This window comes from Culicoides brevitarsis, chromosome 2 (genome assembly GCF_036172545.1).
Source record: "Culicoides brevitarsis isolate CSIRO-B50_1 chromosome 2, AGI_CSIRO_Cbre_v1, whole genome shotgun sequence".
In the NCBI taxonomy this organism is placed as follows: domain Eukaryota; kingdom Metazoa; phylum Arthropoda; class Insecta; order Diptera; family Ceratopogonidae; genus Culicoides; species Culicoides brevitarsis.
Window position 1 is genome coordinate 11560094 of NC_087086.1, and position 12979 is coordinate 11573072.

At 31.2% G+C, this 12979-nt stretch overlaps 4 protein-coding genes across 4 annotated transcripts; 2 read left to right on the forward strand and 2 right to left on the reverse strand.

Moving 5' to 3' along the window:
- Window positions 1–41: 41 nt before the first annotated feature.
- LOC134829345 (exosome RNA helicase MTR4) lies at window positions 42–8934 on the reverse strand. The gene is made up of 5 exons (XM_063842389.1): window positions 8775–8934; window positions 8546–8701; window positions 6108–7167; window positions 2527–3474; window positions 42–1009 (listed from the first exon to the last, which is right to left on the reverse strand). Exons 1-5 carry the CDS (start codon window positions 8870–8872, stop codon window positions 146–148), a joined length of 3126 nt encoding a protein of 1041 aa, XP_063698459.1. The 5' UTR covers window positions 8873–8934; the 3' UTR covers window positions 42–145.
- LOC134829346 (uncharacterized) lies at window positions 4427–6135 on the forward strand. The gene is made up of 3 exons (XM_063842390.1): window positions 4427–4681; window positions 4736–4908; window positions 5737–6135. The coding sequence occupies exons 1-3, from the start codon at window positions 4495–4497 to the stop codon at window positions 6097–6099; spliced, it is 723 nt and encodes a 240-aa protein (XP_063698460.1). The 5' UTR covers window positions 4427–4494; the 3' UTR covers window positions 6100–6135.
- Window positions 8935–9185: 251 nt separating the features above from the next.
- LOC134831802 (minor histocompatibility antigen H13) lies at window positions 9186–10860 on the forward strand. The gene is made up of 2 exons (XM_063845621.1): window positions 9186–9499; window positions 9557–10860. The coding sequence occupies exons 1-2, from the start codon at window positions 9376–9378 to the stop codon at window positions 10651–10653; spliced, it is 1221 nt and encodes a 406-aa protein (XP_063701691.1). The 5' UTR covers window positions 9186–9375; the 3' UTR covers window positions 10654–10860.
- Window positions 10861–11519: 659 nt separating this feature from the next.
- On the reverse strand, window positions 11520–12378 carry LOC134829803 (proteasome subunit beta type-2). Its single transcript, XM_063843066.1, has 2 exons — window positions 12192–12378; window positions 11520–12126 (listed from the first exon to the last, which is right to left on the reverse strand). The coding sequence occupies exons 1-2, from the start codon at window positions 12280–12282 to the stop codon at window positions 11597–11599; spliced, it is 621 nt and encodes a 206-aa protein (XP_063699136.1). The 5' UTR covers window positions 12283–12378; the 3' UTR covers window positions 11520–11596.
- Between the last annotated feature and the right edge of the window lie 601 nt (window positions 12379–12979).

Consider the following 12979-nt stretch of genomic DNA (forward strand, 5'->3'; position numbering starts at 1 on the left):
ATCTCTATAAAATAAAAAAAAAATATAAAACTTAAGATAAATATATACTATACTTTACTTGAAATTCTAATCAAGTGTTTTATTTAATTTTTTCCGATTTTTGTACATTACAGAAAATATACTTTGTCTTATGGTGAGAAAATCCTTACAAGTAAAGTGAAGCAGCAAAGACAATATCTCGCTTCAGTAGTCGTCCTGCATCAGTAAATTTGTTCTCTAAATCGACGTTGCCAATGGTTTTGCTTGCCTGCACCATTTGTCGCAGCAATTCCTCCAATCGTCGCATGCATCGAATAATCGAACCCTCAAAAATGTCCGTCATCTTGCACAAATCCGCAAATGATGAACCTTTGCACCATGCCAGCACGACATCCATCAAACTCGGCTTAAATTTCTCCAAATACGCTTCCTCGTCCAATTCCATCTTGCATTCGCGCGAAACTTTGGCAATGCGTCGTGCCAAGTCCTGCATTTGTCGCAACGGGCCCGAAAGTTCCTCAGCTGTCGTCGTACTTTCGGAGGATTTTTCGTCGCAAACGAAACAAGAAAGCAACGAAGCGCATTGCTGTGGCGTCAAACTGTTAAAAGTTCCGTTAAAAATCATCTCGGTGAGTAAAAGTTCGTCGGCAGCACTTAATTCGCATGCGACACGACCTTTGAACTCGATGACGTCAGCTGCGGTGCAATATCCCAAGCGACGAAGGACCCGTTTGCGATATTTGAGCTCGTCCATTTGCAACACGGATTTTGCTTCGCGAAATTCTTGTTTGGCGGCTTTGAGTTCGTTTTCCATCTTGAGCTTGGCTAAATATTGTTCGTATAATGAGTCGAGTTTCGGGGAATTGTGTAGCGGATGTGCGAATAGTTTTTTCTCGAAATCTTCGATGCGATCGATGCACGTTTTGAACTCTTTGTCTTTGATGTGCATGTCGTTGACGGGATGTAGCAAGGGAATTGTTTGACTTTTGCTCTTAAAACGTTCCTTTACTTCTTCGATGTTTTTGACGACCTGAAAAGAAATAATTTTATTTATATATTTTTTAAAGGAAATAAAATTAAAATTAAAAAAATATTTTATTTAATTTTTAATTTTTTTTTTGAATAAAATGTCCATTTTTGTTTTATTTTTTCAAGAAAATTATTTGAAAAAAAAGCTTTCAAAAACTGAAAAAAAATTTCTGTCATTAAAACCAAATAAAATTCCAAATGGATAAAAATTTATCAGAGGGCTCTAATTTATCATTTTTAATCATTTTATAACTCAAAACAGCAAAAAAATTTTTTTTCCTTTGAAACTGAAAAAAACATAGTTTTGTTCTGAATTTTTTTTTCCTTTGACATATAAAAATTTGTCAAAGGGGCTTTTGTTTTGAAAAAAACTAAATCAAGAGCAAAAAAACTATGTCAAAAACTGTGTCAAAGCCATTTTTGTCAAATCTTGCTCCAAATGGATAAAAATTTGTCAGAGGGCTCTAATTTATCATTTTTAATCATTTTATAACTCAAAACTGCAAACTTGAAACTGAAAAAATTTTTTTCCTTTGACAAAAAAAAACTATGTCAAAAACTGTGTCAAAGCAATTTTTGTCAAATCTTGCTCCAAATGGATTTTTTTTTATCCTTTTTTCCTTTGACATAGTTTTGTTTTGAAAACTAAATCAAGAGCAAAAAAAACTATGTCAAAAACTGTGTCAAAGCAATTTTTGTCAAATCTTGCTCCAAATGGATAAAAATTTGTCAGAGGGCTCTAATTTATCATTTTTAATCATTTTATAACTCAAAACTGCCAAAAAATTGAAACTGAAAAAAAAATTTTTTAAAAATTTGTCCTTTGACATAGTTTTGTTTTGAAAACTAAATCAAGAGCAAAAAAACTATGTCAAAAACTGTGTCAAAGCAATTTTTGTCAAATCTTGCTCCAAATGGATAAAAATTTGTCAGAGGGCTCTAATTTATCATTTTTAATCATTTTATAACTCAAAACTGCCAAAAAATTGAAACTGAAAAAAATTTTTCCTTTGACATAGTTTTGTTTTGAAAACTAAATCAAGAGCAAAAAAACTATGTCAAAAACTGTGTCAAAGCAATTTTTGTCAAATCTTGCTCCAAATGGATAAAAATTTGTCAGAGGGCTCTAATTTATCATTTTTAATCATTTTCTAACTCAAAGTTTTGTTTTGACTGCAAAAAAACTAAAAAATTTTTGTCAAATCTGAAAAAAAAATTTTTTAATTTATCTTTTTTACATTTTTTTGTTGAAACTGAAAAAAAAATTTGTTCTGAAAACTAAATCAAGAGCAAAAAAACTATGTCAAAAACTGTGTCAAAGCAATTTTTGTCAAATCTTGCTCCAAATGGATAAAAATTTGTCAGAGGGCTTTAATTTATCATTTTTAATCATTTTATAACTCAAAACTGCCAAAAAATTAAAACTGAAATTTTTTTTCCTTGAATTAGAAATTAAATTAAAAAAAAAAGTTTGAAATAAATTTTAACAAATTTTAATTTCAACAAAAAATTTCTTACCTTTAAACGTTGTTCCTTCGGTCTCAAGTCGTTCGAGTGATGAATACGAATACTACTGATTTTCGTAATTAGCGACGAGAGACAAGGAATTATTTCAGCTTCTCCTCGTTTTCCCGCCGGGCAAGGACGAAGTTTCTCGTCATCCGATTGTTTTCCATCCAAATGCAGCAAAACGTCAATAAACAACTTCGTTTCGTTCTTCAACGGATTTTTCTTGTCATCGCCGACGTCTTTCTTGAAATTAACTATCATGCCCCAATCGAACTCTTGATCCTCAAATTGGATCTTCACCAAACGTCCCGGTTGCAAAAACGGAATCAAATATTGCGGTTTTGTTATCCATTGCCGGAATTGTTTTCCGAGTATGTCAAGTTGGTCTCTGATGTGATGATATGACGCCACGGAAGTCTCGTCTTCGATCGCAAAATCCTCAACTTTCTTCTGTAACTCCTGCACACTTTTGTATTTGTCCGGAATGGAAGCTTGATTCTGGAACTGGAAGAAAGATCGTTCCAGCATGTATTCCGGATTAATTTCCTCGACACGCAACAAATTCAGGACCATGTTGTACGTCAAGTGGAATGCCGAATTGATGGGATCCGGTTTGCCTTGAACGATGTCTTTTGCGGCGGTTGTTGAGACTTTTTCATCGATCATGAGGATGACGATACCTTTGTCATCGAGACCACGACGCCCGGCACGACCCGACATTTGAATGTATTCGCCGGAAGTTAACCAGCGGAAATCGCGCCCGTCGAATTTGCGTGGCGAAGTGTAAAGAACCGTGCGAGCAGGCATGTTGAGACCCATGGCGAATGTTTCGGTAGCGAAAAGAGCTTTTAAGAGACCTTCGCCGAAGAGAATTTCGATTGTTTCCTTTAAAATGGGCAATAATCCGCCATGATGGATGCCGATTCCGCGACGCAGTAACGGGAGAACGTTTTGAACCTAAAACGAAAAAATTAAAAAAAAAATTAAAAGGAAGCTTCTTTAATTTTTTGAAAACAAAATTGTTGAAAAGGTAAAAATTAAAACGAAAAAAAATAAATATTTAAAAAAAATCAAAAATTGTCAATCTTAAAAATAAATAAGATTATATTTATTTTTTTTTTTTAATTTATTTTTTTTTTATTTATTTTTTTATTTATTTATTTTTTAATTTATTTTTAAATTTTAAGTTAAAAATATTTTAATTTTCCATTAAATTTAAAAAACATATATTTAATATTTTTTATTAAATATATTTTTTTTTAAATTGAATGGAAAATTATGAGATTTTTAATTTTAATAATTTTTTTTAAGAAATAATTTTAAATAATAAAAAAATAAAATAAAATGTAGGATTTTGTAAGTTTTTCTTCTAATGGCTAATTTCATTTAAAATTTTTAATAATTTTTTAAGTGTTTAAATCAAATAAAAAAATTAAAAAAAAATAAAAAAAATTATTTAAAAAAAGTCAATTTTTTAAAAGAATTTAATTCATAAAAAATTATAAAACAAATAAAAAAATAATTATTTTAATTGACAAATAAATTTCTATATTTATTTTTTATTTTTATAGTAATAAATAATTATTTCTGTTAAATTTTTGACTTTTCATAGAAAACAAGGGAACAAAAAAAAATAAAAAATTGGAACGACAAATAAAAAAAATTCACGTGAATTAATGACCTTGAAAACAATTTTTCTAACGTTTCTTTTAACCCAAACTCACTCAAAGTATCATAATATCAATAACAACAACTTATTTAATTGATTGACACCGTGAGCTAACAACAAAGTGAGATAACGTTCTTTCATGGATACTCACTATCAGTTCGCAATTGAGACAATTTCTCATTGTACACAAACAAATAGAGAATAATCTAATTTATTAATAGACCCTCTCTATCTGTGAGACGGAAACATGTCACTTTAGTGAGAGACGTTGAACGAAAAAGACCCAAAAATTATTTTTTAACGAAAAAATGTCTTGGACACGACCATCAAACATTCCCTTTCCCTCTGTGTGGCACACTTTCAAGGCAAAGGACTTGGATAGCGATGAATTGGTCGAGTATCGCGTGCAAGACATGCCTCCGGAATATCATCAAAAAGCTATGGATTTAATGCAATTCGATTTTTTGAGAGATGAAGTATTGTGTGCTTCAACAGGTGGGTTCAACGACTATTTAAATGAAAATTTATGAGAAATGTTTTTTTTCGCAGAAATTAGTAAAGATGAAGTGTCGCTTAAGGAAATTTTAGAACTTTGGCAACAAATGTTGAAAGGAAATACTGTGCTGGCATGTTTCCGTGAAAATTCTGATGAACTTGTCGGATTGAATATGGTGATGGTTGAAACGAAAGACAACCCGGAATCAAAAGATTACGATAAAAAGGTGAGATAATGACATTGTTGCAAACTTTTTGTCCTATATTTTTATTTATTTTTTTTTTTTAATTTTTATTGCGCCATAATTTAATTCAAAATAAGTAAAAAAAATAATAAAAAAAGAAAAAAAAATAAAAAAAAATAAAAAAAATAAAAAAAAAAATAAAAAAAATAAATAAAAAAAATAAAAAAAAATAAATAAAAAAAATATTTCAAATTTTTTTTTCCGAAATATGTATTTTAAATTTTTTTTTATAATTGGGATAAAAATTTAAAAAAAATTAACACTTGCCTTAATATATTTTTTTAAATTTTTTTTTATGTTTTTTGACTCGTTCACTGATTAAAAAAATAACTATTTTTATTTTGAAATAAATTTTAAAATTTTTCTATAGGTAATTATAATTTTCAAAAATTTTAAATTTTTTTAAATCAATTACCTAATTTTTTATTTATTTTTTAATTATTTTGAATAAATTTGTTGACTCGTAAAATTTTTGCTTAAAAAAAATCACAAGTTCATATAAAAAATTTAATGAGAATTTCAAAATTTCTTCAAAAATATTCATTTATTATTTTTTTTTTTAATTTTTTTATTTTAAAAAAATGAAAAAAAAATAATTCATTATTAATTAATAAATAATTATTTTTTTAAAAGCTTTAGGGTTTAAAAAAATTATTTAATTTAATTAATTAATTAAATTCTTTAATTAATTTTATTTTTTTAAATTTCTTTTGAATTTTCGAATTTTGGAAAAAAAATTGGAAATATTTTTTTTTATTATCTTAAAAGAAATTTCTTGAATAAAAAATCAACTCTTTAACATCTTTTCAGATCCGCGGCGAAAAATGGAAAATCGTCTACGGAGCCGTAAAAGAACTCATCAACCGTTGTAATGTCTTCGAAAAATACAACGTCGACAAATACTTGGGAGCAATGGGCCTATCTGTCGACACAAAATACCGAGGACGAGGAATCGGAGTTGAAATTTTAAAAGCTCGCGTTCCTATGTGCAAAGCTCTTGGCATTTCCCTAACTTCAACTGTTTTTACTGGCATCGCAAGTCAAAAACAGGCAATTCGCGCCGGATTTACTGACGACGTCGAAGTGGATTACAGCGAATTGAACCGCTTGGGATACCATTTACCGGGCGTCAAAGTCAAATCCATCAAATTAATGAGTTTGGAAATAAAATAAAAACTTACCTGAGGCAATTGGCGATCTTCTTCCGACAAAACATCCATGGCGTTATTGAAAACCTCATCAACCATTTTCTTCTCTTCTTGCGTATTAAAGTCCAATTTCGACAAAGCCATGGCGTAAAGTTCGCAATCTTTCTTGCTGAAGGAAAAAATGATGACGGGCGCGTATTTTCGTTCCATTATCATTTTAATGATTTTATAAATGTTCGTTTCGCCCGAATTTGAGGCTTTTAATCCGCCTTTTCTGCCTTTTTGGTCGCCTTTTGACGCTTCTCCGGCATTTTGGAGCACACTCATGGCTTTGTTGAAGTTTTCCTCTTTGAAGCTGCCCTTTTCGTCGACCACAAGATGAATTCCGTCGCCTCCGGCAGGGAACAAATAGTGTTGCAACGGCGTCGGACGATAATCTGTGTACACCACGTGACACGGCTGACGATGCAAATGACAAACCCACTCGGCGAATTGACGTGCATTCGGAATGGTAGCCGACAAAAAGACATAATGCACGTTATCGGGCAGCAAAATGAGCGTTTCTTCCCACACAACGCCTCGTTCCTTGTCACGCATGTAATGAATCTCGTCGAAAATCACCCAACCGCATTCCCGCATAATTTCACTGCCGCGATAAAGCATGTTTCGCAGGATTTCTGTTGTCATGATGAGACACGAGGCGGAAGGATTGATCGTGACGTCGCCCGTTACGAGACCAACATCTGTGAATTCTTCTTGAAATTCGCGATATTTTTGGTTCGAAAGCGCCTTGATGGGAGTTGTGTAGATGACACGTTGTTTGGCGGCAAGAGAACGGGCGATGGCGTATTCGGCAACGACTGTCTTGCCAGCAGAGGTGTGAGCACTCACAAGGACCGATTGGTTGTTCTCGATGCACAAAATGGCTTCACGTTGGAAGGGATCGAGTTTGAAGCTGTATTCCTTGGCGGGAGGACCCGTTGGCGGAAGTAAAGGTTGAAGAGTTTGCCCGGGATAAATTGCGACTTCGTGCGTGCATGCTTCCGGGGTTAAAAGGGTGTGTGTCGTGATGTGGGAAACGACGCCATCCAAGCTGAAAAAGAAATAATTTGAAGGTAAATTGTGTTCTAAATTTTTTTTTCTAAATTTTTAATTAATTTTTTTTTATTTTTTCATTAAAAAATTAAAATATGACAAAAAATAGTTTTTAAAAATTTTTTCTTATATTTTAAAGTAAAAAAATTAATTTTTAAATTATTATTTTATTATATTTTTGTTTATTTATTTTGGGGGGGGTCACATGAAAAAAAAATTATAAAATGAAAAATTTTAACAAAAATATTTTCAATATTTTAATGGATTTTAAATTTGCATTGACATTTGATAATTTAAAATTTATTCAAAAAAAAAGTTAAAAATTTAAACAAAAAAAATTCGTAAAAATAACTGTCAAAAAATTTTGAAAAATAATTTTTTTGAAAAAAATTTTTAAGAAGAAAATTTATGTTAAAATACGATATTTAATATAAAAATTCTTAAAAACTAAAAATTTTTTAAAAAATTTTGGGAAATTCCTTGAAAATATATGAAAAAAGACCAAAAAACGGTCAATTTTGATGAAGTTTTCAACTTTTTTTTTTATTTTGCCCCATTGGATTTTCGACTTTTGAAATGGGGCATGGGACAAAAAGTTCAAAAAAATTTGGAGCGGCCTTAGAGTAAAAAATTTAATTTTTTAAATTATTATTTTATTATATTTTTGTAAATTACTAAATTATTTCTTTTAATTTTCACATGAAATCAAAAATTTAATTATGAATAATATTTCAAAAAAAAAAAATAAAATAATTTTTAAAATTTTAGTAAGGTTTTTTATTAAAAAAAAAATTTAATAAAATTCAGAAATTCAAATTAAATAAAATTAGGAATTCAGAAATAATTTTTTTGAAAAAAAATATAGGTATATGTATTCAATTAAAAAAAAAATTAAATCATAATTTTATGAAAAAAGATTTTTTTTTAATTTTCAAACAATTGTTCGTCTAAAAAGTTTCATATTAAAAAAAGTTATTTTGATTAAAATTTTATTTTATTTTTAAAATTAATTTTTTTTTATATTTTATTGATCAAAAGCCAAATATATCAATATATAATTTTTTTTATTAAAAATGGTTCAAAATTTTTTAAAGTGTTAAATTTTGATCGAAAATCGTAAAATTTTCGTAAAAAATAGAGCAATGCTTGTTAATACTGTATAAAGATTTTTACGCATAATTAATTTTTCATTATTTTCGGGTCTAAAATAATATAAATTATTTTATAAAAATTGCCCCGGGTCATAAAAATAAATTTTAAAAATTATTTTTTGCCTTTCAGATTTTTTTTTCTAAAATTTTTGTCCAAAACTTTCAAATTTAATTTTTATGAGCCCAAAAAATATAAAAACCTCTCGAAAAAAATTCAATTCTTACTTGATATCATCCAACACGCTCTCGACAACCTTCAACTTCTTACTCGTATCATCATCATCGGATTCCGTTTTTGTCGCGTCATGCTTCCTTTTTGCCAGAGATTCATCCAAATCACCCGCTTCTGCTATAACTTCTGGCTTGAAGTCTTTCTCGGTCCTGCGGAAGAAACAAATTACAAAACAAAAACACATGAGAACTCTCCCGGGTATTGAATTTTGCGGTAAATTACATTGCAACGTCATCTTCTACGACAACAGGTCCAGTTGCCTGCACTTCCTCCGGTTGATTTTCGTCAAAACAGTCAAAAATATCGTCCAAATCTGCCATTATTCAATTAAATTTTAGGAAATTTCTGTCTTTAAAATTGAGTTTAACCATAAAACGTTGTTTTGTTTTGATTCCGATGACAGTTACGCTCGAAATTTGCCTTGTGTCACACAGAGGCGGAGTTTTTATTCTACAAAAAAGGTTTTTTAATTAATTTTTTAATATTAAAAAATTAAAAATTATTGAAAATTTCAATTAAAATTTTTTAAAATATTTTTTTTACAGATTTTTGATAAAATTTCAACAAGGGCCCTTTTTTGTTTTTGTCCCGTGTGCACCTGAGACGTGAAGTTACATACCTGACTGTCACAATTGAGGACACGTACACACAATCGTGAAAAGAGACACATACACTGTGCCTCCAAAACAGATTTTCTTCCAAATTTCTCTCGGAATTACGCTGTTTTTTCCGTTGCAGCTGTAGTTGAGACCTTCTAACTGCAGAAAATCCACTTAGTTAGGTAGTTTTATTTAGAAATCAGGCGTAAATCGACCCGAGCGCGATGGCTGACGTAGCAGAAGAAGTCATTGAGACAGTGAAGAACGTCGTGAATCAAGTTGCCGAGAACTTGACGAACACCGATGGCGAGGAAATCTCCGGAAAGAAGGTTCCATCGACGCCCGAAGGTATTTTCCGTCAATTTTTTCATCAAAATTGCTCTAAAAAATTTTTTTCTTCTTCAGGAATGGCAGTTGCTTACATCAGTTTGGTGACGATGGCGCTTCTTCCCATATTTTTCGGTTCCTATCGGTCTGTGAAGTACCAAACGAAGCAAAAAGAGTCCAACGAAAAGCCCGAAACGATGACATCGAAGGACGCAATGATGTTTCCCTTGATTGCTTCGTGCTCGCTCTTCGGTATTTACTTGGTTTTCAAGATTTTTTCGAAGGATCACATCAATTTGCTGCTGACTGGATACTTTTTCTTGCTTGGCGTGATGGCACTGACGCATTTATTGACTCCCTTTTGCAGTCCCCTTATGCCAAAGAGCTTCCCTTTGGTGCCGTATCACTTGCTGTTCGTCCGTGGCGAGGGAAAAAACAAAGAAGCCCTTATCGATTTCAAGTTTACGACGCATGACGTTGCTTGTTTCATCATGTCGACCGTTATTGGGGTCTGGTATTTGATGAAAAAGCACTGGATTGCCAATAATTTGCTCGGAATTGCATTTGCGGTGAATGGCGTTGAACTTTTGCACTTGAATAACATCGTTACGGGATGCATTTTGTTGTCCGGGCTCTTTATTTACGACATTTTCTGGGTTTTTGGCACAAATGTCATGGTTACGGTCGCCAAAAGCTTCGATGCGCCCATTAAACTGCTCTTCCCGCAAGATATTCTCGAACATGGCGTCAATGCTTCCAATTTTGCCATGCTCGGACTCGGCGATATCGTGATCCCGGGAATTTTTATTGCCCTCTTGCTGCGATTTGATGTCAGTTTGAAGCGGAAATCGCATGCTTACTTCAATGCCACGTTCCTCGCGTACTTTTTGGGACTTTTGACGACAATTTTCATCATGCACGTCTTCAAACACGCACAACCGGCGTTGTTGTATTTGGTTCCTGCCTGCATGAGTGCCCCATTTTTGTTGGCGTTGTGCAAAGGTGACATCAAAACTTTGATCGCGTACGAAGACCATCCGGAAGAGAAGGAGAAGAAACAAAAATCGAACAAAAAAGACAAATCAGCGGAAAAGCAACAAGAAGCAGTGACAAATGAAAAGTCTGAAAAGGCGGAGAACAAGAAAAATAAGAAAGAGTCGAAAAAGGCAAAATAAAGGAAAGTTAACAGCTCGCTCACAATTTTATGTTTGTTAAAAGTCAATAGAGTTTATTTACAAAAAAAAAGGAGAAAAATATGGATTTTTTTTTAGTTTTAGTATTATTTAAAAGAATTTTTTCAATCAAAAAATATTGAAATCCTCTGAGACTTGAGTCGAAATAAAAAGGCACAAAAACAGACTTAAATAAAAGATTTTTAAAAACTGAACTGAACCCTTGAAATATTTTTTTTAATTTTTAAAATTAATTTCCAACCCTTGAAATATTTTTTCAAATTTTAAAATTAATTTCCAACCCTTGAAATATTTTTTTTTTATTTTTAAAATTAATTTCCAACCCTTGAAATATTTTTTTTTATTTTTTAAAATTAACTTCCAACCCTTGAAATTTTTTTTTTGTTTTTTAAATTAATTTTTAACCCTTGAAATAATTTTTTTAATTTTTAAAATTAAATTTCAATCCTTGAAATACTATTTTTAATTTTTAAAATTAATTTCCAACCCTTGAAATATTTTTTTTTTGTTTTTTAAATTAATTTCCAACCCTTGAAATAATATTTTTAATTTTTAAATTAATTTTTCCAACCCTTGAAAATATTTGAGAAATATTTTTTTTAATTTTTTAAATTAATTTCCAACCCTGAAAATATTTTTTTTTGTTTTTTAAAATTTATTTTCAACCCTTGAAATATTTTTTTAATTTATTCTGAAATTTCTGAACTTTCGACGTTTTCGAAATTAACGATAGGCTCTTAAAATAAAGATATTTAAAACATTTTGTGAAAACCCATTAAAATTTTGTATCAAAAATATCTATAAAATTCAAAACAGCTCAAAATCAAAAATTTCACATAAGAAAAACGTAATTTTAAGAAAAGTTTATTAATCAAATATTAACTTCCATCTCTGTGAGACAGACCAAAATTATACAAAAAAAAACTTATGACGAAGCATCGTAGCTATCCAAATCGCGAGCCGTGATCATTGGCAAGTCCTTCACTCCATTTTTATCGACAACTGTCACCTTGAAATTCGGCAAATTAATAATGAGCCTTTTCTGGATCTCCTTGACGCATTTTTTGAAGATGTCGTAAGCCTCTTCTTGCGTGACATTATCGTGGTAATACCGATCGAAGATACTGTTCGTGAACATGCCTCCGTACCCCTGACCGGCATATCGCACCGATTTAGCATTTGCCAAGTAATCGATGTAATGCAGCTCTGAGCCTTCCTTTTCGTCAAAACCAGCGACGAAGAGATTGACGTGATACGGAGTACGAGTACGAAGGTATTCAGCCAAATTTTTACGCGTAAAATGAGCAGCGGCTTTCGGGGTCAGCTCGTAGCCATTTCGCATGCGATACAGCAGGATGTTCTTCGAAATGTATTCCGTGAATTGAACGGTGTCACCCGACTCGCCAATTGTTGCCATCACAAGTTTGTCGGAAATTTGGTGGATTTTTGATTCGTCTGAAAAAAGGGAAAAATTGAAATTTTAGAAGAAATTCAGTCAAGTCATCATCAGAAGAAAGTACCATCTTTCAAGACCATGATGGAGTGTCCGTGAGAGCAATCGGCAGCTACCATGACAAAGTCCTTGCCTTTGATTCCTAAGATTGTTTCCATTTTTCTTGTAGGATTTGCAGTAAAATCACAGGATTTTGTTGAATTTTTAGGATTACAAGAAGCGGCACGATGACAAACAAATTTCGTTTGACAGGAGGATCGTGACTGTTTTTGATAAGCTGACCCGAGTTTTCGATTTTTGAAGACAATTCTTATTTTTATTAATTCCAAGTTCTTAAAATCATTTATTTCGATGATAAAAATTTCATTTTAGGCTTAAATAGTTAATTAATTAAAAGTTATGAAATTTTTAAAAATAATATCTAAATGACCTTAGATTTCTTAATGTTTTCATTTAAGCTAACACAAAATATTAGCTCTAAATGAGGGAGGCTCGACGTGATCTCACTGGTTCTGTGAGTTGAAGTAAATGTAATGCAATTTGAATAGAACTTTTGGAGTACTTTGGCAAGAGGTAAGACAAGAGGCATCTTTTTATGATACTTTTCTTTGTGTTTTCTTTAAATAATTAACTAAAGAAGGAAGTTTTTTGATATAATATGCACGATTAGTTTTTCGTCTTTTGCATTCGACGAGATCGAGCTTAAGTTATAATTATTACCGTTGATGTCGTATATTTATTCCTTGTGCGGCACTTAATGAGTTGATGGGTTAAACTTAAAATCACAAAATGCTTGCGGTTGTTCTATTGAAAACTTCTTAGCATTTAGAAGTCACTTGATTCATACATTGTTGG

Bases quoted from the DNA above. Each gene is read 5' to 3' on its own strand.
- LOC134829803 (XM_063843066.1), bottom strand. From the start codon at position 12,282: ATGGAAACAATCTTAGGAATCAAAGGCAAGGACTTTGTCATGGTAGCT. The intron at 12,127-12,191 runs GTACTTTCTTCT...CCCTTTTTTCAG, and splicing joins CATCATGGTCTTGAAAGATG to ACGAATCAAAAATCCACCAA.
- LOC134829345 (XM_063842389.1), bottom strand. From the start codon at position 8,872: ATGGCAGATTTGGACGATATTTTTGACTGTTTTGACGAAAATCAACCG. The intron at 7,168-8,545 runs GTAAGAATTGAA...TTTCTTTTTCAG, and splicing joins AGCGTGTTGGATGATATCAA to CTTGGATGGCGTCGTTTCCC. The intron at 1,010-2,526 runs GTAAGAAATTTT...ATTTCTTTTCAG, and splicing joins CGAAGGAACAACGTTTAAAG to GTCGTCAAAAACATCGAAGA.
- LOC134829346 (XM_063842390.1), top strand. From the start codon at position 4,495: ATGTCTTGGACACGACCATCAAACATTCCCTTTCCCTCTGTGTGGCAC. The intron at 4,682-4,735 runs GTGGGTTCAACG...TTTTTTTCGCAG, and splicing joins AGTATTGTGTGCTTCAACAG to AAATTAGTAAAGATGAAGTG. The intron at 4,909-5,736 runs GTGAGATAATGA...ACATCTTTTCAG, and splicing joins CAAAAGATTACGATAAAAAG to ATCCGCGGCGAAAAATGGAA.
- LOC134831802 (XM_063845621.1), top strand. From the start codon at position 9,376: ATGGCTGACGTAGCAGAAGAAGTCATTGAGACAGTGAAGAACGTCGTG. The intron at 9,500-9,556 runs GTATTTTCCGTC...TTTCTTCTTCAG, and splicing joins GGTTCCATCGACGCCCGAAG to GAATGGCAGTTGCTTACATC.